This window comes from Ixodes scapularis, unplaced genomic scaffold (assembly GCF_016920785.2).
Source record: "Ixodes scapularis isolate PalLabHiFi unplaced genomic scaffold, ASM1692078v2 PGA_scaffold0__279_contigs__length_252992795, whole genome shotgun sequence".
Taxonomy (NCBI): domain Eukaryota; kingdom Metazoa; phylum Arthropoda; class Arachnida; order Ixodida; family Ixodidae; genus Ixodes; species Ixodes scapularis.
Window position 1 is genome coordinate 108,937,790 of NW_024609835.1, and position 24,937 is coordinate 108,962,726.

Consider the following 24,937-nt stretch of genomic DNA (forward strand, 5'->3'; position numbering starts at 1 on the left):
GAGCGGAAAGACTCCATAAAATATAAAACAGCCAAAACATGAGGAGCACTGTGTGCCTTGATGAGCACACAATCAATACTCTGATAGAAAGTAACTTAAATAAACTTCACAATGAGTTTCCGGAAGGCTAGGCTTGCCCTTCAGTGATCCCTGGTACAGTGACAAGACTCAAATAATTGCTGCACATATGGAATTTTTTATCTGGATGCATTAGTCCACCAGTTGCATCGTCAGCCTTTGATACACCAACAAATGCCCAACCAAATTTATGAAAATGACAGTTACAATTTTGAGGAAACATGACTGCTTGAGCCAGGTGCAGTTGTGAAGTGACTGGGTACATGTAAGTGGCCAGGAACACTGCAGAACACTCCTACTGTATGTTTAATCAAACAAACCTTGGTTTTTAACTACTCGCAGTAGCTTTACTGAGGAGTAAAGAAATAATTAGGTGGAGTTTGCCGATAATTTTATCCAGCTCAGTTCTCAAACTGCTTCAGGCATCGCAAGAGCACTGTCACTGCCACTGCACTCCAATTTGTTCCAAAGCAGCTGTACGATGTTTGGCATCTCTGCAGTGGTTGGTGTTTTCCGAGGTGCCTCTCTGACGTCGCTTCATGTTTACCTTGGCTGCACAAAAGGTCTACGATCGCAGCATACGTGGCAAGAGCAACAACGGGAATATCCGCATCGACAAGCATGGAAAAATCAAAGTTATTCTCGGTGGCTTCACTACTGTATTTGCACACACTCCTGTAGAGATCGCTACAGATCTAAGAATCATGCACTGGCTCGGCAAGAATGCACACGAGAGAAATTCTGATGTGCACAAAGCAGTTGGCGATCTTTTGTCAATTCGAGTCGCGGGTGTGCTTTCTTTTGCATAGAAAACTCTTCTCAAACCCATCCAGTATGTCTTGCTTATTCTGCGAAATGGCGGACAGCGTCAAACAGTCGATGACAGGATGTCAAATTTCTTGGCAATTTCGGACTTGGGCCGCCCACTTTTCACAACCTCGCAGATCGAAGCGACTTTCGGTAAACCCTCCCACACTCCCATAAAATGCATCTGTGTGATTTCAGATAAGATCGACCAAACGGTGGCTGGTCGACATTTTTAAATCAACTGATGTTTTTATATATTTTCTAGTGTCTGGCATGAACAAATCCAAACTTAGTTTTGACCAAAAAAAAATTTGGGGATGAGAAAAATCGTAAGGCATGAAGAGGTGGACAGTTGTATTTACGCGCACTGATGGAGGGGGCATGTTTGAAAGTGAATAACTAAAACAATAAAATTAGGAGAATTTTAATAGTTTTAAGAAACAAATAGCTAGCTTGTAATATATAGTAATTATATTTATATATATTATATTTCGTTTTCTAAAAATTGCCAAACATGCCTGCTCGAACGAAAAATGGCAAAATTTGGGACCTGTATCTCATGAAATAATTTAATCATTATCATATACTTTTCAGATAGTATTCTACTTATATATGGATATCATTTAAAAATAAATAAGGTATCCGAGTGATACGATAGTCGGTATATATTTAGGCAAACATGGGAAAAACTTCAAACAACAAAAAATTCGGATGCAAATAAAAAAAAACCAACATCACCTTCGATTTTTTTTAAATTTGGGTACCCTGTCATACTCTATTTCGGCATTCATTTCTATTAAAAACATGTTGCATTATTTGATTGAGAAAGAAGACACAACTCCCCAAAGTAGGATCTTTTTTCAAAGCAACACTTAGCGGTGCCACATACGAGAAGTGACTCCGAGTTCCAGTTTCAAGAAACTAACACACATCTTTTATGTATTTTTATTCAGATGAGGCCATTGATAAATATAGAAATACAGGGTGAAACAAGAAGACGCCAGGCTCTTTAAATCGATTGGAAAATTCGGTTTCTTAACCTATCGCGTTACGGCTTTGTGCAGCATTGCCTACAGATGCTGCATTTTTTTTTGTAAAATTTGCAAAGAGCGAACTTACCTGAGGAAAAAGTAAAGAAAGAAAAAGGCTTAGCTCCTGTGGAAACGCAGCGACGCCACCGGTCTGCAAACAACACGGCGCCGTTTCGCACGGGAGACGAGATGGCGCAAGATGTCGCGACGCCTACTGCCGCCAACGAACGAGCAGACGACGCCGAGAGCCGGCCCTTTTGCAGACAAGGAGCTGCAGTTCCTTGCTGTTACCACGCCTGTCTTTTTTGTTTTTGTGACTGTGGCCGCCTGCGGAACGCGCGCCGCTTTTGAGTCGAAAAGATTGTCTGCTAAAAAGGCCTGCTCTCGGTGCCGTATGCTCGTTCGTTGGCGGCGTTTGTTGCGCCATCTCTTGTCTCCCGTGCGAAACGGCGCCGTGTTGTTTGCAGACCGGTGGCGTCGCTGCGTTTCCATAGGAGCTAAGCCTTTTTCTTTCTTTACTTTTTCCTCAGGTAAGTTCGCTCCTCGCAAATTTTACAAAAAAAATGCACTATCTGTGGGCAACGCTGCACAAAGTCGTAGCATTTTGCCCTGCATCACCCATTTGCACTGTTTTCTTGTTTGCCATTTGCCTCAATGAAGAAGAGGGAGAGAATGCAAGGGTATCCGTGCGCTTTCGTGTATTCCTGCATGCTTTCAGCACTTTGGCCTTCGTAATAAATGCATTCGGCTGCCAATACACTTAAAATAATCGGGTTCACAATGCGTGCTCTTTGGTCAGGACTACGTTGAACTTTGATAAAAGCTATAATTAGAAAAAAGCGACAACCCGAAAAAAGCGATTTTGTTGTAACGAGGGACTATACTGTTTCTCCTTTAACAGTTACATTTAAAATGCTGTAACTGTCATTCAAGAGGAATTACCATATTTTCCGGAGTATACAAAAGTTGCGGCTTTCTTTTCTCCTGTTTCCATCAATGCATGTTATACAACGCTGCGGCTTTTATGCATGCATTTTTATAAAAGTATGGACCTTAAATGTGCAAGATGCAAGCCATATCCACATTTACGACAAAGGAGGGGTGGCAGGGCACCCGCGGGTGGCCTAGTCTTCCAGCGGTCTGAAGACGGTCCAAAGAAAGGTGGCAGAGGTCTGTGGCTTTGTGGGAGGAAGAGTTGTGCAACTTAAAGAATGGCACAACTTATAGACCGGAAAATATGGTATTTTCCAAAAGCTGCGAGAGGTGACCAAGTTCTCATGGTTGTCTCTGTAATGAGCTCGTTACCAGGGGTAGATCGTCGGTGTCGGTGGTCAGGCTGAGCCAGAAGGTGCGCAGGCGGATCTTGCCCGACTTGGTGTCGTCCAAGGTCAGCCACTGTTGGGAACGTCACAGGGACCACTCACACGCTGTTCTTGTTCCCACTCACCCAAAGAGCCACCACTGCTCACCATGTCGCCTTGCCCCTGGTCCTGGAGGTCACTCACTGACACAGAGACCCTGGAGGGGGGGGGGGCAGAGGCACAAAAAGAGTCACAACATCCTCTCAGTAGATTTTCTCCCTCTTTCTGCCACTGCACTCGCAACATCTTGCAGTTTGTTAAGTTCAATGTTCTCGTGTTGGTAAATGACATTTATTATGCGGGGATCACATCGGTGCTTCGTGGGAAAGGTTTATATAAAACCTCAGTTACGTTGCATGTCCTGAACCAGTGAAGGAGAGACATGCCTGGAAACTTTGGGAATCATTCCACTTCATTTGGAAGAACCGGTGCCCGCTGTCGACACTTGGTTCAAGGACTTCTGGGGGGAAATTCTCAGAAAGAAAAGGTGCCGAAGGGAAGGAGAGAGAAGCTGTAAAAACTTGGGGGCAAACGATACGCCACAATGGGAACAAAAACAACATTTTGGGAGCTCAATCTAGGTAACCGTAGCTCAAAGTAGGCAACAAAATCTAGCATTATCGCTCAAACAAATATTCGTGCTCGCTCGTGCCACACCCATTCAGCTCTGTACTGCAAAACTATCAAACTGGGAATTCGAAAAATGGTCTATTATTCAGTATGATCCACACTGCGATTTCACAAAAAGGCATACCGTAAAGTTCCGTAAGAGCGCCCACCCAAAATGAAGAGATAAACGGTGAAAGACGTAGGGTAGGCAATCTTTGGGGATGCCACAGGAAAAATTGATCAAAAATTAATCATAAACACTGTGATAACTGCTACAAACCTCATGACGCGGAAACTGACACCGCAGATCAAAAACACGGCGAATTCGCGTTTCACGATGCGATAAATACGCAGGAATTCGCTACGAACTCTTATGTCGTGGGAAAGGATAGTGCAGGTTGTGAATGCAGCAGATTTGCGTTTCACCATTCGAAGGACCCGCGGCAACCCACTGAGAACACGCATCTTATGGAAACAGATATCGAGGACGCAGCAGATTCAAGTTTTGTGGTGCAACAAACATGCACAGTCTGCTGTTCTGTCCGTCCCAAAGTTTATTCTTTCAGTTTTATTTAACTTCACCAACGCGCTCACGTCGAACTAACCTGCTACAAATTTGCCTGTCACAGGAAACGATATCGCACGCATGCAGATCGTGGAGAAAAACGCAGAAATCCACTAGAAACTTTATATCACGGGAACGGATACTGCAGATTGCGGACGCAGCAAATTCGCATTTCACAGTACAACAAACACGAGGGAACAACTCGCGTGTTATGGGAGCTGATATCGCGTGCACAGATCACAAACAAAATTGTGGGAACTTACTATGAACTTGCCTGTCGGGTGCGCCGATACAGCAAATAGCGCAGTTAAAATGTCCATGATTACTTGAGCATTCACAACTGCTTGAGTTGGGGTTTTAAAAATCATTATTTTCTCGTGGCAAAATTAATTTGACGAAATTCTTTCTCCAATATTTTGTGCATGCAACTCTTGACTGGCATAATTGCAGATGCCAAAAGTTTGAGAACATAGATACATCCGTGAATCATTGTCTCTTCATACGAGATAATGAAGTGTAGAGTAAAGAAACCTATTAAGACCCGCAGATGAAAAGTTTAAGGATAATCAAATGATACCTTTGGGTGTTATAGCACCCCATATCAGCATCCAGGTACTATAAACTCTAAGCGGTATGGTCACAAATAGGTTTTCACAACTGCTTAGTCTCAATACTTGGTCAAACGTGAACATCGACCTCGACTTCGACCTAGGAAATTCTGTTCCAGTAAAGGAAGCTTTTTCGTACAACTCAGATGATTGTCCTTTGCATAATCAGCAGTATGACTCCAGAATAAATAGAGCCCTGCGCAGAGAACAGTTTGATCGTCCGCATCCGATCCGCATTAGCAGGCTTTGTATCCGAACCGCATCCAACCCACAATCCACGCACTGATGTTACATCATAAAATCAAGACTAAATTAAAAAAAAGAAAAAGGTGTCTGGATGGTACCCTATACGCCATCTGCTAGTATTTGTACAAGAAAAATTTTGTTTGATCATATTTGTATTATAAGCGGTCATCCTTCCAGAGACACTTAGCATCGCTGAAAAGATGATCGCAGTTATGAGATCAGCCCAGGGAGTCTGCGACATTCTGCTCGGAAGATGCACACGAATGGAATAACATTTTCAAACATTTCTTTTTTTCTTTTGTTTTGTTTCAAGCAGATGCATATTTTACAAACATGAAAATGAACAAACAGGCAAATAACATTGTCTAATTTTATTTAGGTCAAACAATAAAAAATGTGGGAGAGAAAAGGTCGTCCCTCACCACAGCGAAGTACTCACATGGCAAGATGCGAGTACATCACTGGAAAAATACAGTCTAAGCTCATTACAACAGACCTGGTTACAACAGACATTTGGATATACCATACTGATTTGTAACATTTGGTTGGATTGACTCAACTTCATATCTGCAAACAACATACTCCTCTTCCAACAGACTGAAATCTTGGTCAAAATCAAGGTCTGTTATAATGAGCTTAGACTGTATTGTAATATTTATGGCAACACCTCCTATCGGTTTCAGTTTTAAACACGACCCCAACTGCGTGCTCCAAACTACATACTTATCAGCAACTAACCAAGTGTCAAGAAAAAAACAAAAACGCACACACACGCACACCACGCTCCGCTTGTCGAGGAGGCTTCTTTTACTTTCTTGTGAACTGTATGTTTTGTGTTTTCTTTGCCAAAGAACATTTTCCACTCTTTCCCTACCAAACAATAACATGCTTTCCCAGGACGATTGATGCTCCTGGATTTTTTACTTTTTCTAGGGCAGCATTTTTGCATTTTTGGCGAGTTAGTATGTTCAGAAGCAATCTTTGGTGAGAATAAAGTCTTTCTTGGCATGAAGAATAATTTTCCCCCCCGATAGGCACCTTTTCTCTAAGACAGTAATTTACTCTCATGCTGGGCTCTGAGAATAAATCATATTTTAGTCTTTCAGCAGTCAAAGCTAGTATGTAGAAAACGTCTCTACCCTGCTCATCTCAAAACTCCACTGAAGTCAAACTCGTTTCCATTCTTGACGACTTAAAGTCGAAGGGATTGATTGCGTGCTCATTATGAGACAGACTGCACAACCCCGTAAAGCCTGCCTTCTAGTTAACCCAAAATTGAGACAAGCTCGTATAGAGCCATCTGCAAATTTCAATCCTAGTTACTCAATGGCTATCCATTTTCGATCATGACACTCAAAAAAAGTGCAGCGGATGTTCTTAGATGGAAATCACCTGTATAAGCTTAAATAACTACTGCAGCAAATGGGGGTTTGCATCTGACATATCCTCCTGAAGAAGAAACATATATGCAAGTTATGTAAGCTGCAGGAACGCCCAAAACATTAGAAGGTTGGCTCACCTTCCAAGGAAGTCGTCTTTGCTGCTTTGGTCTTCGTCCATCACGTCGATGTCCACAGTGCACCCAGGAATCTGGTAGATCACTGCCTAACAGGAAATCAACAGTGCAAAAGAGTGTCAGCACCACTGCTCCAGTGCCAGGTGCTCCATACGAGCAGCTGCTCAGAGTTGGGCTCCACTGCAACAACTTGGACAGAAGGTACAACTGCTTGGAAGCCTACAGAGGTTCATCTTCCATCATTCCTTGTGTAACTAAAACAGCACCCAAAAAGGATAAAAAAAGTATCTTTCCATGGAGGTTAAGGTTAATTTGAACACACTGGCTAACCTCTAAGTAGGGTTTGAACACAAACTAAGTTCAGCACTGTAAAATATCTTCTAGCTATTTGTTATACTTAACTAAGATTTACCAAAAAAAAAAGCCTAAATTACTGTCAAACCCAATTTGTAAAAAGAAAGTTTTTTTACATTTCATTTTAACATTTGAGGACAGTGCTTACTAAGATGGAGTCTTAAAAGCCGCAACAGTACTTCAAAGTATTCAATATTATAGATATACAGTTGAACCCAAATATATTGAATTCAAAGGGGATCGTAAAAATGTTCAATATATCAATAATTTGATATACAAAAATATGCTAACTTAAGCTCCAGTTGAAATTTCCGCGCGTCTCTGCTAATACCAAGGCCGCCACCAACGGGACCTTACCAAATAGAGCCTCTAAGAGCCGCTAAATGCAGTAGAGCTTAGTTAATGAAGATCACGAACACCGCCACATTTACGGGACGGTGTTTGCGAACATTTACACCGGGCCACGACCTCCACACGGTGCCAGCAACAAAACACGAAAATAATTTTAAAAAATAAAAAAAAATAAAAATGCGAGTTGCATAAGAAAAAAAATTTAATCCGTAGAATAAAGTTAAGCAAGCAAATAAAAAGAAACCTCACTAAATTCAGGCAACAAAAAAAGAAAGGCAAGAAAGAAAAAAACTTTTAGCCTTTCCACTCTGGTGAAGAAGAAAGAGCAGCGGAGCTGTAGCTTCTGTTCTCGGCGGTGGTTTTCCAGGCGAGCGATCTGCTCTTCTTTCGCAAGGGAATCTGGAGTGCTTGACGAAGGGGAACTTGAGGCGAAAGTGGCTTAGCGGCGGTGGCGGAATTATTCGCGCTGTTGTGCACGTCGCCATCGCTCATAGGTGATGACACCAAACTCTAGACAGCTACCGCCATCTATGAGCGACGGCGGCAACCAGCCGGTTGACTGGTGTCAAATTATGACACCAGTATTCGGTGTCATAATTTTTTTGCTGGAGGACACGGTCCTGCGTTTAAAGTGTGATTGCTCAACCGTTGTTGTCAACACACTCGACTTGACAAAGACTTTTTTTTTTTGTTGCCTATCTTATTTTGGAGTTAAGAAGTCGCACAGAGACAGCGGTGTTCGGTGAAATAGCGCAAGCTTCAGTTCCAACAGCCAAGCACCTGCCCTCCCTACGCGCGTACATGCCCTACCCCTTGCTTTTGCCATCCTCCACTTTTTTTTTTCTTTTTTTTTTACTGTTGCTTTTTTTTTTTTTTTTACAACTGCTTTTTTGCTGTTTATTCCTGTGCGCATATGCTGGCGTGGCGGTCTATCTGCCCTGCAATCAACGGAAGCTATGTGCTCGCCGCCGGCGCAATCTGAGCCCGGGTGGCCTGCAGTGCTTTGTTTGCTATATCAAGTGTATCACCATGAGAGTATACAGAAAAACAATGCTTTCTTGCGCCATTTCATTCTAAAACTATGCAACAACTAGCCTAACTTTATGTTAAGGTTCTAAACAAATAAATAGATAAATAATTTAAGAAAGCATTTTAGGATTGGGCAAATGTGGCTGAACTGGCTTACCTCACAGTAAAAGTTCCATTTTGGGTTGACCGTGCTGGGAATAACCTGCGTGCGGAACTCTTGGGCTCCCACTAGGAGGGCAGAGAAAAGTGTATTGAGAAAATGTAGTGTTTGAGTTTTACTGCGTCGGCTGCTTCTGGTGCTACCACTGTAGGGCACGAGGTGATACGAGGTGAAGAGTGCGCATGTACTTCAACGAGGAAGGTACAGTGGACCCACCACCGGTAATGTACGAAACAGCCGACATGTTCAATTGGAACTGTCTTACTATGTAGTACCAAACAGAGAGAGCAAAAAAACCAGCCAGAGAATTAATGGCAAAAGAGTCCTTGCGCCGTTATGTCAAAAACAGTGATGCCAAATAACAGTGAGACCCAAAATTACAACAAAATTATGGAATTCTACAGTGAGGTGCACGAGTAGTGAGTGCATGATTCTCGTTTAAGACTAAGAATGGCAATGCGAGTACCGGCTGTGCTTGTCCACATAATCATAGTATATATAGGCTTGTGCCTGCCTATATTCTGAGTCTCTGATTCATATGACAATCAGGCAATGACTAATAATCTTCTAGGGAAGTGTTTCTCACATTAAATCGTAAATACCTTCAAGTTTTTACGTTTTCCGCATCTGTCTCTTGGGTTTGTGGATTTTCGGCACACAAGAACTGAAGAGGTACTTGTCCTTTATTTTCCTCCTTTGACCTTCCTCTTGTTGCGCTTGCTAATATATATCATCTACTTTGAAGGCACTTTCGCTGGAACGAGGACTAGTCCTATGAACTGGAGTTTAATAAATAACCTGTCTGTTCACACATACAAGCGTGCAATTGCTCACACTAAGTGTCAACATTGCACACGCTCAAAAACCAGCTGCAGAAAAAGCAAAGCATCTGCGTGCACTTTTGCAATGGCAGCACTACTGCGGCGGCACGACATCGGAGGCGTGCGTCAGTCCATACAAACCTCAAACGTCTTCGGCGTCTCTTTATCTTTCAAAAAATACCTTCACAAAGCTTAAGCAAACTCCTACTGCCTCTGAATGCACAGGTGCCTTGCAGGCACTGGGCCGGTTGACCGACGGGAACCGTTTGTGCACACCCCTTGGATCGCATTCCAGGGCATGCATCCGTCTAGATATCGCTGCCTCACCTGTGATGATGGCGTAGGGGTCAGACTTGCCCAGACCGAGCATGCCGATGTCTGCCTTGACCAGATCCTTTGCTGCAACCACCTCAAGCCGTAGGACTCCCTGCAGACGCAGGAAGGTAGTCACAATCTCCGGCTGCTTTAAGCAAAGCAGGGAGTGACTCATCATGAGCACACCTCATTCTTGGGCGTTCTTATCAACTAACGCCGCTATCATGTTGGCTGCAGACCAAGAATATAATGCTCCGAACTAACCACATGCTTCTGAAGCTGTCGGCGACAACAGTGAAGACATGTTTCAGATAAAATGTTGGAATGTGCATGTGGTGAAGATAGTAATATTAATAATTGCTGTATTATTCCTCGAAACGACCCACTCTTCACCATCCAGGCAAAAGTCTCGACGATGAAGGCAGAATCTGGCCAGTGCAGTACAGGGTGCCGAGAACTAGAGGACTTCGACATGTGTCGTACAGAAGTTAACGTGCACCAGTACCGTCCGCACATAAATGAACTGAACTCGTAACCTCCAAGTCTAGCGTACAAGCTTCTGCTCCACGTGCTGCCGAGCTATGGGTCCTTGTTTCGCTCGGAAAACTCCATCGCCCAAAGCCTCTTTGTAGAAGGTAATAGCAAAGACGTGCTCAAGGCAAGATCGAGGGCTGGTGCTCCCTTTGAATAAAAAGGAGGGTGCCATACCTACTCGAACATAGGTAGGTTACGAATATAGGTTGACCCCCGCAATTGAGAACTCGGCGAGAAAATTAGAAAAATATTTGCATGTAGGCAAACTTTCATATTTTAAAGGAGTGGAAGGGAACAAAGCACATAAAAACATTTGTTTCACAGTGCGCTTAGTCACCTTAGCTACAGCTCACTTGGGAGTGACATCGTCGACACGACTTCCAGAATTACGTGCCTTCAAGCAGTAGCACTTGTGCTGTGCAGCTTGCGTGAAGCTTCACGGCTACGACGAAGCATTTTCGCATACAGCTTTGCCACTTTGCATCGAGGTGCATGCCTCCAGTTTCCCCGCTTTGCACTTGCATGCTCAGAGGAGCGACTCAGGCAAGGGAGCATCTCAGTTAGCTTTATGGGGTCGAAAATATTGTTTCCCAAATTCTTTCGTTATGATCAGAAGCCCAATCCCCAATTTAAAAAAAAAAAACATTGGAGGGAAAACAAAAGATTAATCTATACTTGGATAATTACAGTAACTGCAGCCCGTATGTGACGAGAGTTCCTAATCTTTGTGAGGCGAATCTAGCGCTTAAAGGGGTACTCTGGCAATTCCTGTGAGCTAGCCCAACTAACTATATTTTCTGAATCCCCGGCTCTTACCATTTCCGGTGTGCTAGCTAGTATCGCGAGATTCAGAATAGTTGTAAAATCGGCAAATGAAAATGATTACAAGACCAACATTCAAATATACCCGCGCTTTTCAGTGCAATGACATCAGTGGCAGGCAGGCTTGACAGTCGAGCAGACAAGCAAAAAAATGAAATATGCTGAGCATTTGTTTCGTGCTCCTGCACAGGGTGCTGGAGTGAGTTTCCTAAGCATTCATTTGGCACCACAAAACTGCTTGTAATCAGTTCAGAACAAAGCCTACAGTCCATGGAGTGAACCCCTGCCTGCTGTTGGCATCACTTTTTCATTGTTGCCAGTACAGACTTTCAGTTTGAAAAACACAACGAAGACGAAAATTGTAAATTCAATAACTTTGCCAAAAATCAATATTTTGGCTTAATCATTGGGATACTGTTCCAGGTATGTTTTCTGGTGTGTTAAGCAAGTTTTCAGACAAACCACGGACCATGAAGAAAACGCCGGAGTGCCCCTTTAAAAACGAGCCTGTAAACTTACACAGGGCAGAGAGAAGCGCAGCGACTGGGTCGACACATGCTCCTGCAACTTCATAGAGAACTTGTTAGGAAGCACCATCATGGCTGCCACTTGGTCTGACACCGCCTTCTTGAGCAGGTCACTGTGAGGAATCGGTAAAACCTGGGATGAGGTATGCAACCCACGACAATGGCAGAAATCTACAGGGAAACTTCCGACATGTGGAATTTATAAACTTGACCTGACTTGATCGGGCCTAAACACTCAACATATGGGTAGTCCTGCAATAAACGAAACTGCCCTTTAAAAAAAGTTAGAAGCAGTTTGATAGAAAAAAATCAGAAGTACCACATGGTCCAATGCGTTAAAGTTTACAAACTGTTGCCTTCACTCAGACAGCTAATATGTTTTTATAGAGCAAGGACTATTACAAAAATTGGTTTTAAAAGTTTTATATTTCGTGGCTTTTATTCCTTAAATTCTCAAACCTGCTATCCAAAGCAATTTTACCTCAAATTTGATTTTTGGCAGTGTCCTCATTATATCACACTGCACTCTGTAGAAAAACATACTGCGCAGACAACAAAGGCGCAACACTTACAGACGATGAGATAGTGCTACAGTTAAATGAACAAAATTAAAAGACAGAGGTACAGCTAAGCATTTCTTATGAGTTGTGAATGCGAAAGCATGCAAGCTGCTCGTCCGCTCCTTTTTTCGTCTGCTGCATACTTTTCGTCGCCGGTCAGTGCGTGTGCTATCCCTGGGCACAGTGACCTTGGACGCTCGGTGCCCGGGGGAGCAACGGCGTGCTGATGGACACGCAGCGCCATGGGGTGAGCGGTCGTGGAAACTGACGAGCACAGCAGCCAATGGGAGCCCCGTCGATGCGCGCCAGCCAATGAAACCGAAGGATCAGGGAAACTAGGTGCCGTTTTCGCGCTTCAAGCTCATGATGTCAGCTTGCTCCATGAGACTAGTTCATGCTCTCGCATTAATAAATAGTGCGAAAACCACTAAGACACACAGTGACAAGCACGTTAGCGCACCGCAGCTCGGAATGCGCGCAGCAAAAGCTCGCACTGCAGAGCAGAGGGATCCTGGGTTCGATTTTGATTTGGATAAGCATCGTACTGGCATGCAGTTGTGTATCACTATTGCGTGGTGCATGTTAAAGACCTTGGGCTGGCAGTCAAAGGGAGACCGACCTTATGCTGCCTAAACATGAACGTCAAATTAGTTTGTTTTTTTTTGGTCAAAGAAGTAAACAAGAAGTGCTGCAACAGTGGCAGGCCAGTGACTGCATTCCCAGGATCCCCAAACTGCTAAAAACTGTGTACAACATGTGCACAAAGCAGTTCAAATACTAGGCAGAAAAGGTTCAATGGGATACAAAAATATAGTGTTGCGAAAATATTATAATTTTCAGATAGTAGTTTCGAATAATACACTATTTGATATTCGCTTCGTGGTGAACTGGGATATTCCCACTCTTTGAAGTGTTGATTGCAGCGAGTTAGCCCGCCCCGTTCTGTGTGCTTCATACCGAGCACCTGTGCATGCGGGGAAGCAATACCTGCGCAGCTCGCGGGTATTGCTTCCCCGCAGTGCACAGGTGCATGGTGAGAAGCGCACTCAATGGGGCTATCCCGCCGCAGTTATGCAAGAGTATCAGCTAGGTATGTAGCGATGTCTTGACAACTCGCGCTAATCATTTGAATGTTGTTTTTGTTTTGTTTGTCAAATTGTGAAATTGATGAAGTAATATTTGCACATAGCAAGCATCTTTATAAACCCCCTCGATTAGGGCAGCTGCAACAATTTTGTTGTTTACATGTCAAAGCTCGTAAATATACTAAAATTATCTGAGCTTAGAAGTGGCCAAGTGGAAGGTTAGGAACAACGAGTTCAGCTGAATTTTTGTTTAAGCATGGTGCGCAATAGTGAAAGGCTTGGAAAAACTATTAGACATTTGGTTAGAAAATATTTGGTCAAAACCACTATCACTCTGAACTTAAAATCCACTACTGTATTTGCACGTGACTACTGAAAAGTATTAAAATTGAAGTAGTAGTAATATTCAATCAGGGTCTTCAACTCTGTCCTGGTTTTAGTTTTGTAGCGTTAGCTACACTGGCCGAGGTTAAGCAGTTTCGTGTGGCCCTCATAATGAGTAATGCTCATTATGTGGAGCGCGAGGAGGTGGCGGCGGAGCTCTGCATAATGAGCACGGTGCCGCGTGCTCCGCATAATCAGCATGACTCGCATAATAAGCACGGCTCATTATGAGAGCCACGGGAAGCCGCTGCCGCGCGCTCTGCTGCCGCCACTGCGCGCTCTGCTGCCGTTGCCGCGCCCTCCGCCACTGTCCGCCTTGCCAGTCTGCGCATTCCAGAGGAGTGACGTCATAGCCACGGCAGATGCACTGGCACCGCCGCGTGCCCAGCTGTGCGCCTCCATTGCACAGTAGCCAAGTCTGACGCTGCACCGGGGCCGCTTGATAGCGCCTCTCATTTTGTGCGCATAAGCTCACGCTACGTATATACCAACACAGGCGAGCTAAGCCACCGCAATTTTTTTTTTTTTTATAAAACTAGAACAATAACTATGGCACACAACTATTGAATTGACAAATTCCAAACCTCCTGAATATTTACCATAGGACATGCTTCTTCCCTGCTCACCTTTAGGAGGCAATAAAAATGTATTGAATATGTCCGTTGCAATCATTGTTGTGTTTTAAATTGTTGTTTTATAGTTTTTGGTGCACGCATACAACTGTATTGCAGTTTTTGTGATGTCATTTATGTGCACGCCCTTATTTTACTTTTTCCGTCGATCAGTTGCCTGTGTCGCAAGTGCAGTCCGGCACTAGAAGCATAAGCAGGCGACATCTAGCGTTGCCTTTTGTCTGAACTTTGAGGCAACAGACCCCTTTCCAGCTTTCCGGTTCGAGAGTACAAAATGCACGTGTTGCTAGGCCGGATTAGAGGCTAGGTGGAAAACAAGGTTGCCATTTTGCTTGACGCGTGGAAGATGTGTGGGCATGGCAGGAGCGCGAGCGAATAATCCTTCGAATAAAGACTCTAGGTCCTGTTAGGTCCACTAAGCGATGGTGACCTAGACTCAGCTCCGGAGACATTGCTTTTGTGTCCATGGTGGCTTGTCAGTCACCCCCAAGGTAGCACAAAGAAGCTTGTCTCCTCTCCTTCCTAGTCTTTTCGTTACATGCCAAAATAATCCTCCCACACGGGGTGCCACTTGTGCGGAAAAAGGTGGATTCTGTATTCCCACAAGTTAAAAAATAAATTTAAAAAATGATTTATAATATTTTTTTTAATTTTCAAATCTTTCACAATTAAAAGGTTAACGTGCCTACTCAATTACTCAATTTCTAACTGAGAACTAAAAAAAGAAAAACTGTTTCTCTCTACCTGCACCACCTGACAGTACGTGCCTACTAGTGCATTGCGACCTGAATGAAAGAGAATGCAAAGCCGGAAACCCTCGACCAGAGCCAGATTAGGGGGAGGGGGGAGCTTAAAGGAGCTGTGCAACGATTTTAATGTTGAAAGAATTTGCATCTCTTACTTTTGGCATTGTTCACCTTGTCACAAACAACAGAAAGCACACCTCCTTTTATCGAAATGTTGCAATTCCGACGCTTAATCGCGAGGCAAAAACAACAATATTTCTCGACCTGCAGCCGCGAGCAGCGGCCATGAGAACCATGCGGCGTGACATCAATCGGGGACTTGTAAAAGGATAGAAAGTTGTGCAAATACCACCTCGATAAAAGGTAATTTTTCTATAAATCTTGTCGTTCCAACATAAATATAAATGCGTCAAAAGCCTGGTATCATTGATAACTTTTATTATACGCAGTTTAGTGGCGGCGTTTATCAGAGGTCCACAAAACTGTCAGCTCTATCTGCTACCGCGAACAGCCGCTAGAAGCCAGAGGAGGACAGGGGCAGAGCCGGACAGGGGGGGCCGGACCCGGACGAGAGTTTCCTCCTCTCGCCTTGTTGATCGTGCTGTGCAAGCACGTGGTCACATGGTAGTGAGCGGGTGAGTTCTTGATGCTCACTGATGGCTCTAGGGAGAGCTTCACCAAAACACCGCACATCCCCCATTCACGTCACAGCACACGTGACTCGGAAGATGGTGAAGGAGTTAAGAGGTGCCGAAAACCTCAATCTTTGTCAATTTTTAAAATAAAAACTAGGACACACAGTCAAAAGCGGGTTTTTGTTCTTTACTTGAGAAAGGTTGAGACACCAACCCGCAATTTATTTAAGCAAAGCACTGAAATTGTTGCACAGCCCCTTTAAGGGGCAACACTATTCTAGAGCTTTTTTATATAGCCTACGATTCAATTAAAATGAAATTTACATAGCTTACCTGCCTTTACAATATGGCTACACATATTTACTTCGTATTGATGTAGCCTAATTACGTTTGTTGATGCAGAATGTTTAATTTGTCAGGATTATGAGAAGGATTAAGACAAACTGAAATACTGAAATCATAAAATAAATATATCTTAGTAAACTGAAAGGTCTGTGGAATCCAATAAGGTACAAATGAAAGCCTTAGTAGGATGTTTTATAAATAAAAAGTTGGGGCACAAACAAGCTGGTGAAGGTTTAACATTTTAGACAAAACCCCGAGACAGGGGGAAAAGGAAGGACAACACAACACAGTCTTTGTGTTGTGTTGCCCTTCCTTCCCCTCCCCTCCCCTCCCCCTCCCTTCCCTTCCCCCCCCCCCCCCCCCTTACTGCCTCGGGGTTATGTCTAGAATGATTTGCAAGTTTTTCTTTTACAGTTTTGAATTTTTTGTCTTAAAATTATTTTAGCAGGAAGTATAGAAGGCATCTAAAACACCTGATGTCATATTTAACATATTTTATACCATTCTGATGTTAGCCTGAGACTGAGGCAGGAAAAGAGGAAGTTTCAAAGTAGAAGAAAAAGGGACAGTCGAGGATATGTCTCTAACACAGCTAAAGACAAGTTTATTCGGTCACCCTCTTATATACACTTCAGAATGGTTAATTTCCACCAGCTCGCCTGCGCACTCACTACAATATATTTTATACCTCTTATTGGATATTTTGCACATGCGCCTACCAGAAAAAAAAAAAGAATAAAAAGCTTAAAATAAAAAAAATTGGATGTGTGCAAGCAGAGATTTCGCTTCCATAAAATAGCAAAGTGTGTAAATAGTTCAGTCTGATATATAATAGCAAAAAACATGCACAGACCCGTTGTACTATGTTTTTAAGTCAATACTTCAAGACAAAAGAGGGTTATCTCACAAACTTACTTGAGGACACGATGATAAACGCCCGTCAATTTTATAAAATCTGGCTTTTTTTGTTTTGCCTCAAAGAGCACAGCCTCATGGACCCCTCTCTGCCCATTTCCCGGCACACTTTGCTTGACCTCGGTTTGGGACAGAAAGCTGGCGTACCATTGTGCACTTGAACTCTGTTCTCGGAGGTTTACAACCGGACGTCAATTTTGCGGCGAAGCACCCGTCTTCGAAGAGATCACAAAAATTCCAACATCGCACATTTCAGAAGCAATAAAAACAAAAGAGAAAAAAGCCGAGTATAAGTTTATTTGAGAGACAAACATTGAAAACCCAAAGTTATCAGCCGTAGTGCGCCACCCAAATTATCCTTTAACATTGTAAACCAGATGTTCCCAAACCTTTTGATCTCGAGGAACTTTTATCCGCTTTGACTGACACCCAAGAGACCCCTCCCAGATGTCATATCATTGAAATAGAGCAGTGTGGACGCCTACAGACCTTGTAAATATAATAATGTACATGGTAGGAAGAATTTGACTTGTAGTTACGCATCTGCAGGTGGCTAAGATCTGCTAAATTAGGGACGGTTGAGGAAATCTGAGAGCTTAGGGAACCCCTGAGGCTCCTCTGAGAAGCAGTCTCTGGGTTCCTAGGAACCTGAATTGAGAAGCCATGGTGGAGACATAAGGTGGCATTTCGAGGCAGCCCTGTCTTCTTACTTTACAAACATTTGTGCGACAAGTTTGGTTTTCGTTTACGAAATGTCTGAAGCTATAATTCCGAAGTAAGTTCCAGAACCAATAAAAAGTGTTTCTTATAATAAAGCTGCTTCCCACTCTTGTTGTATGAGTCGCCATCGAGGTTATCCAGAACCGTAAGCCTCGCAGGTGGCACCCGGTGGGTAGGCGATGCGGGCCGTCTCTAAACGAGCTCCCGCTATGCGACATAAAATCAAAACTATACGAATCAAACTAACAAACTCACTTAAGGCCCGGAACCTCCAGGACTTGTCCCAAATTGGTCAGTTGAAAGTCAATGGCCTGCGCAATGGGACGTCGTCGTAATTGAGACGCCACTCGCGAGGACATTCAAATAATTTTATTAGACTGCGCTCGTAAAAAAAAAAAAAACCATACAGTACCTTTGCTAAACTTGCACGTCTAGAATGTGAGCATTCCCAACACAAAAATGTAACTGGATAAAGTTACATTTCTAGCCTAACCGAAAGCCCTAGTTTTCAAAGAAACCTGCAAGAGCTAAGTAAGCATAGCTTGACTGTACAAGCAGTTGTACGATCATTAAACGTTACAAATGTGTTTTCTCACACTGGAGGCGGGACGGACAACGAAAAGACCTCCCTCCTGTCTTGGTCAAACTGGCAACTAGAGCGTTACTTTAAGTACAACTACGACCTTCTTGTTGGCTCCCAAGTGCAAATCAAACTTGGAAAGCTCACCGGAGGACGGAGGAAGAAAACAGTGACTCCCCCGACGATAGGCATCTCCTTGGTGAGCGGCCGCATCACCACACGCAGGTGACCGTGCACCTGCGACGCACCCCCGAAACAAAGGGTTTGTGTGAAAGGTAGGCGAACGGGACAGTTAGATTAAGATTTTAATGGCGTGAACGGGACAAACTATGGGTCAAGGCTCGCACTGTCCAAGAGACAACCATCAAGATTTTGAAGGGTGATCTTACCCAAGTGAAGAATAGGTAAAACAGGAAGAGCCCGATTTCACTATCCATGACATCTGTCTCGTAGCAAAAGACGTTTGATTGGTGCAAGAGCCGACAGATGGAGGCAGGTAAGAGCAAGGTCGCAGACAGCGATCTCCGATAGCAGACAATGTTTTCGAGGTAAATGTGGCGCAGGCTTTTTCGGTGTGGTGTACGATTTTCTCATTTTTAGCAATAAAACATACCCAATGGACACAAAACCAAAAGGATTTTTTGTTGGGCTATTTCGCTATACGCCAACATATGCGGCAATTTATTGGCTCTTTCATTTGTAGGCGGCCGCCGTACGTAGCAAATTTACACTCTTTATTTTTTTCTTGGGTAAGCTCATTCTTTGAAATTTTTATACACCTAATGCACATTCTTTGGTCACCTCTGTACAAAATTTTAGCAGCTGAAACATTAAGAAACCAATTAATGCGGTCCAATCAAAGGGCCAATGATCAATTTGACTCCCTCGGTATCTCACAGAGCCTGCTGTGTCACCTGTAAGTCCCTGATGCCGGCCTTGAAGCCCTTGACCTTGATGCTAAACTTGCAGTCTCCTGAATAACTGCAGAAGGAAGAAAGACGAAAGAAATAACATCAAATCTCGGTGACCACAAGCACAAACAGAGAAGGTTAGAGGTGTATGTAAAAGTGAACTTACAACAACTCCAGGTCCATAATGACCTCATTTCTGGAAACATTCTCCTTGTACACCTTGACCCCTCCAATGCGAGGAGGCTGGAAGAGAGTGGTTTAATGAGATTCTAGTAAACATATTCCCGCATATAAGCAGACAAATACACAAACCTACTCAGGTGCAGAGTGAGCGTGGCACTTATTTCATATATGCTCTGCGGTACCATGAGGGTCTTCAACAATAATTATACATTGTAAAACTAAACAAGACAAAAAACGGCTTGGATCAATCTCTCTTTTCTGCGGCAACTTTCTTTATTCTTTACTCAAAGATTACCCCGCATTGCCCGGAGGCGTTATTACAGGGGGGTTACAGTTTTGAAAAAAATATATCTTCATTTGTAGAGCACACCTGGTCTTCAGACAGCCTATTCCACTTTGCAATGGTTTTAACAAAAAAAGAATTTGCATACATGTTCGTCCTGGCGTGGTACTCTCGGATTTTGAAAGCATGTTCAGTCCGCCTAGAAACATAATGTGGGTGTTTTCAATATACTTCTCTGTTAATGCCAGTTTTATTATTATATGAGAAATAAAAACTTCAGTCTCAACTTAAGAACTTTGTGGGTTTATTTTGCAAAGTGTCAAGTTCATATTGCCAGCACTATAGGATTGTTGATTACATGTCACAAACATTGGTGTTAGTGCCTCTTTGTTTTGTTCATTTATAGTTTTTTGCATTTTTCTACTGGATAGGCTTTCACATATCTGTTTGCCCTGCTTGGACCATTTGACCTGTGGTACGTTTAAATAAAAAGATAATTATAGTTTCAGCCTTAATTTCCTACGACATCTGACACTTGCATGTGCAGGTGCAACCCAAAAAAGATTGAAGTCTTGACCGTGCTGTCAGGGCACATACCACATCTCCCAGGTCGATCTTCTCGAACTTGAAGCTGTGCAGGTAGGCGGGCAGGGAGGAACGGACGCTCGGCTCGATGGACTCAAGGATCAGGTCCTTGACATAGTTGCCCACAAAGGGCCAGAACTGACCCAGGATCTGGGGAGGAGGGCATCCAATGCTGTCGTCAATATACAGGTCTTTGCGGAATGCACAGGAGCCACAGCTAACCCACCTTGTTCACCCACTCTGCTCTCTCTGTGTCTGGGAAGAACACCTGTCCACCAAAAAACGAAACAAATGGGATATATTAAAAATGACGCAACTCCTAAATAAGGTACGGAGATGGGGCAACCAACGAAGAAGCCCGAGAAGGGGCCGCAGGAGAGGCTCATAATGAATGGAAGAATTCTGACAAGAGAATTGAACATTCTGGAATGGTGGAGGAGACGGGAGCTTGTCATCTTTAGTGGTCGAATCATACAATTATCAGCGGCCAGTGACAGCGAAAAGCCAAAGGAGCCGGCCACTAGTTCAAACGTGGTTGACCCCGTGCTGTTGGCTGCAGTAACAACAGGCATGATTGCTGATTAAATTTCTTTGGAAGCCATCGAAAACACTTTTTAGTTTGCCATAGTAGATGCTTGGTGTCGAAGGTTCGTTGAAAATAGAGGGTTTGAAAAACACCGAGACAATTCCTATAGCCAAGATGGGTATGTCAACGTTCCTTCATAGCCCTTCCAACAAAGGTGTCGAGGAGCTCTACCTCTGAGAAAGACGTCAACTGTCAGTACAAGCCATCACTAAGCTCTAGTTTTAAAGTGCATTATGCTATGTATTTTCTCATGAGGCTTTTTTTGTGCAATCTGCGCAGTATTTTGTTTGATTCCCTACCAAATTCGTCCTTCATTAGTCGCACATACCGTTGCGTGCAAAAGTATTTATATCTTTAATGCGACTAGGCTCACTGAGTCTATTACAGATACAGACATTGTGACGTAACGTTGACATTCAATCAATAAATTTTATAACCGACCCTCCGCTACAACTTTTTTAAAAGAAGGGTTCCAACCGAAACAGCAAGCATACTAGCATACTATAGATTGATGAAGAAGTAACCAGCCGTGTAAACAATCCCTCTAATGGGATTGTAACAACTCGGTGCACGGTCCAAGCGTGCACTTCACATGCACGATTGAAAACACGTCCGTCACATTGACTACCACGAGACCAACTCATAGTTGAAGAATGCGGAATTGGCCACCTACCCAGGCGGGAAGGTCTTCCAGAGTAGCCAGCACGCTCGCCTTCTCGTGCTCCGTACTCGTGATGCCGGTGCGAATTCGTTTCTGCTCGATGTAGTTCTTTTGGGCCACGTACGAGGCGACTCCCATAAGCAGCCAGGCCGGGCTCAAGTTGAGCCAGCCCATGATGTAGAGACTGCCAGCGATCAGCATGCCCTTCGCGAACTTGTACACGAGAGACCCCAGCGTCGTGCGCAGGATGGCACGGGCCTGCTTCACGGGTTCCGTGGACGCTGGCTTCTCCGCCGGAAGTTTCTCGGCAGGCAGCAAAGGCTCTGCGTCCGCTGGCGTCTCCGTCGTCGACGGCCGGTTTGCATCCATCGTGACGGGTTGCCGATGGTTGGTTCGACGGTCAAGCAGAATACAACACGGAATCGCCTAGAATCACCAAGCCACGCCTAGGGCGGCCAGCTGCAAACAGTCGAAAATCGTGCTTTACCCGGAAGAGCGAATGGACGCGCAACTGCCGGCGCGCAAATAGGAGATGGTACGCAGCCCGCTTTCTCCGTTCGGGCGGATCGGATTTCACAATCTTTGGCACGGTTAATGAAGGTGTATACCCGTCGAGACCTCGCTCAGTGCGCGATCATGAGTAACAACACCAACACCGCAGACGACATATCGGCAAGCCGATTCATAATCGGATAGATTTAAAGAATCACACACAATGGGTGGATAAAACAGAAATCCATCGTGAATAGGCCTTCTGAATTGGGTGGCAGCTTGCGACACCTAACTCTGGTCTGGTTTTGATTTTTTAAAAGTTAATTTTAAACAAAAGAAAATCGAGGATATCCCGAGTATTTAAAACTTGAACGAAGTTGACCTAATCTCTAGATCCCAATAGTTCTATTCTACCATGCAGCGCAGTTTCAGCTGCTAACGTAAATCAAGGATCTCTAGCTTTAGCGCTCTGCCTCTAGCCTGCGTGAGCGCACGGCTGCATGTACCCAGAGAGTTCCCATACCTTTAACTTCATTAAAAAAAAAAACAAAAAAAAAAACACAGTGCATTACTATTTATTAAGACTATAAAAACTCCCTTTCGGCTGTTTTGAAATTCTTATTTTTATTTCACTTTTATTGTTCGCGTGCAACGTGACCGAGCGTGTCGAAGCGCGGAGCATTTCTGAAATGAAGAGCGCACATTTGTACAGCTTGAGCAACGTTCAAGCGCGGGCGAGATCGGTTTTGCCGGATAACTGCAAGATTGCCTTGCCGTCGAGAGAATGGGTCCGAGTAAACCCACCTAAAATAAGGCCGAGGCTACATCCACGCGCGGGGACGTAGCCAAGTCGGGAGGAGATAAGGCTCCATTAGACCTGTGCGCCGGTCAAAAATCGCCGGCGGCGGCGCGCCGGTGTTTGTACCTCCGGCGGCGGCGTGTTGACGGCGCGGGAATCAACGGATCGGCGGCGGCGTGGCGCGGAAGAGGGGGGGGGGGGGGGGGGGGGGGTATATTAGAGGGTGAGGGGGAGAGAGAAAGGAGTCGAAAACAACATACAAATACCATAAAAAGGAACACACTTTTTTATTTTATTTTTTTCTGGAGAGGTAAACATAGCCTTCGCTGGTGAAGAGTGCGTCCATTAGAAGAATCAGGCACTTCGGCGTCTTGTTTATTCTCGTTTGTGAGAATATGTCGCCGGCTGGCAGCCGCGCCGCAAAATCCTCCGCAAGACGAGGACCGACGGCAACAGGTATTTTATGATAATGTAGTGATTGCGCAGGCGAGCTGGTGGATGTTAACCATTTTGTTCTTAGCCCGAGACTGAGGCAGGAAAAGAGGAAAGTTTCGAAGAAAGAGAAAGTTTCGAAGTGTTCATTTTTCTTCTACTTCGAAACTTTCCTCTTTTCCTGCCTCAGTCTCGGGCTAAGAACAAAAATAGGTATTTTATCACCGCGTTCCGCCTCACCACGCGCTTGTCGCACGCCCCGTGCCTAACAAGTCGACCGAGCACGTCCTTCGATTTATAGAACTCGTACTCATTCGGTACGCCGCAAGCCGTCATCACCGACAACGACAGGGTCCCAACCTCTCGTTCGGCTTCGCGGTACTTCGCCGACAGGCATTCAGAGCGTCCCTAACAGTACCTTAGGCTCCCGAAGCTAACGGCTTTGTCGAACGCGCCAACGGAAAAATCCTTCCATGTCTGCGCGAAAGAACGTCAACGGCGACATCGACCATTGGAGCGATTATCTCGAGGCAACCAGCTTTTGAGTGAACCAGCAGCCGTACGCCAGACTCCAGAGATCACTGCTCGAACTCCTGTTCAACTTTGTCCCACGTCGACCAATGGAATTTTCCCCGCTTCCCGACGAGGTCGGCGACGTCCGCGCGAACTGCGACGCTGCAAACGCGAACCTCGCTTACCTCCACGGCATGAAGCGTTCCTACGATGCAAAACATCGACCAGCTCCATACAGCGTCAGGGACAGGGTATGGTACACGAACGGCCTTCCTACCTCAAAACTTGGCCACTTGGCCTGCTTTTCCACGGACACTTAAGTCATCACCAACGTGAACAATCAAACCTAGACCATTTCCAGGTTTACCCCGCAAGGCACACCGGATTGCCGCAGAGCTGCCGCACGATAGCTCTTTTTTTTTTTTTTTTTTCACGAACAATCTGCAGCGATTGACGTCGATTTCAACCAACTCGCCTTGCACCGCAGCAGATCCTCCGATTACAAGCGCATCACGCCGACGCCGCCCTCCACGATGGCTAGACGCATAACAGAGGATCATGACAACATTAACAAAATGTGCGAGGGCGCAAGGATTTTGAGCTCGGGAGTGTAAGCAAATACGCTGGCGGCAAAGACCCGTAAGGAGAGCCTCCCCGACTCGACCGGATGGGAGCTCGACTTCGACCCCCGATGCTGGATCCCGGCGTGGAAACGAGAAAGAAGGACCCCTAGAAACACGATGTGACACGAACAAGCCAGGCGTGTGGATCAAAATAAAATACGTTTGAAAGAAGCCTGAAAACGGACGCGAATATAGCCCTCTTGTATCAAATTATTTCACAAAGTTTTCATTAAATCGTTTTGCGGTCTACCAAACCGTTCAGTCCGTTATAACACTTTAAAAACACTGGCGAGCTGACTTCCATAGTAACGGGAGACACGAAACGATAAAAATAACGCACAAGACAACAAGCCTCAAACACAGCTTTTATACCCGTTTTCACGTCAAGAACTCTGGTAAAAAGAGTCCGACTCCTTGCGAACTAATTTCCACCTTTATGTGGAGAACTAAGATATATGTAGCTGGATTCTACTATATATGTTATCAAGACGTACACGTCCCAGCGCCAAAATCATCGCTTTTTTCTTCGACAA

At 44.5% G+C, this 24,937-nt stretch overlaps 1 protein-coding gene across 1 annotated transcript in view; it reads right to left on the reverse strand.

Moving 5' to 3' along the window:
• The window catches only part of LOC8034009 (extended synaptotagmin-2), a 59,680-nt gene extending 37,441 nt beyond the window's left edge, over window positions 1-22,239 (reverse strand). The window contains exons 1-13 of the mRNA XM_029990673.4: window positions 21,558-22,239; window positions 20,525-20,566; window positions 20,311-20,448; window positions 19,414-19,490; window positions 19,251-19,317; window positions 18,484-18,573; window positions 18,012-18,067; window positions 11,727-11,847; window positions 9,864-9,963; window positions 8,713-8,783; window positions 6,825-6,910; window positions 3,386-3,434; window positions 3,222-3,311 (exon numbers count right to left, since the gene is read on the reverse strand). Of these exons, the coding sequence (XP_029846533.2) occupies window positions 3,222-3,311; window positions 3,386-3,434; window positions 6,825-6,910; window positions 8,713-8,783; window positions 9,864-9,963; window positions 11,727-11,847; window positions 18,012-18,067; window positions 18,484-18,573; window positions 19,251-19,317; window positions 19,414-19,490; window positions 20,311-20,448; window positions 20,525-20,566; window positions 21,558-21,914 (1,344 nt within the window). The 5' untranslated portion in view covers window positions 21,915-22,239. The remainder of the gene's footprint in view (window positions 1-3,221; window positions 3,312-3,385; window positions 3,435-6,824; window positions 6,911-8,712; window positions 8,784-9,863; window positions 9,964-11,726; window positions 11,848-18,011; window positions 18,068-18,483; window positions 18,574-19,250; window positions 19,318-19,413; window positions 19,491-20,310; window positions 20,449-20,524; window positions 20,567-21,557) is intronic.
• Window positions 22,240-24,937: the final 2,698 nt, after the last annotated feature.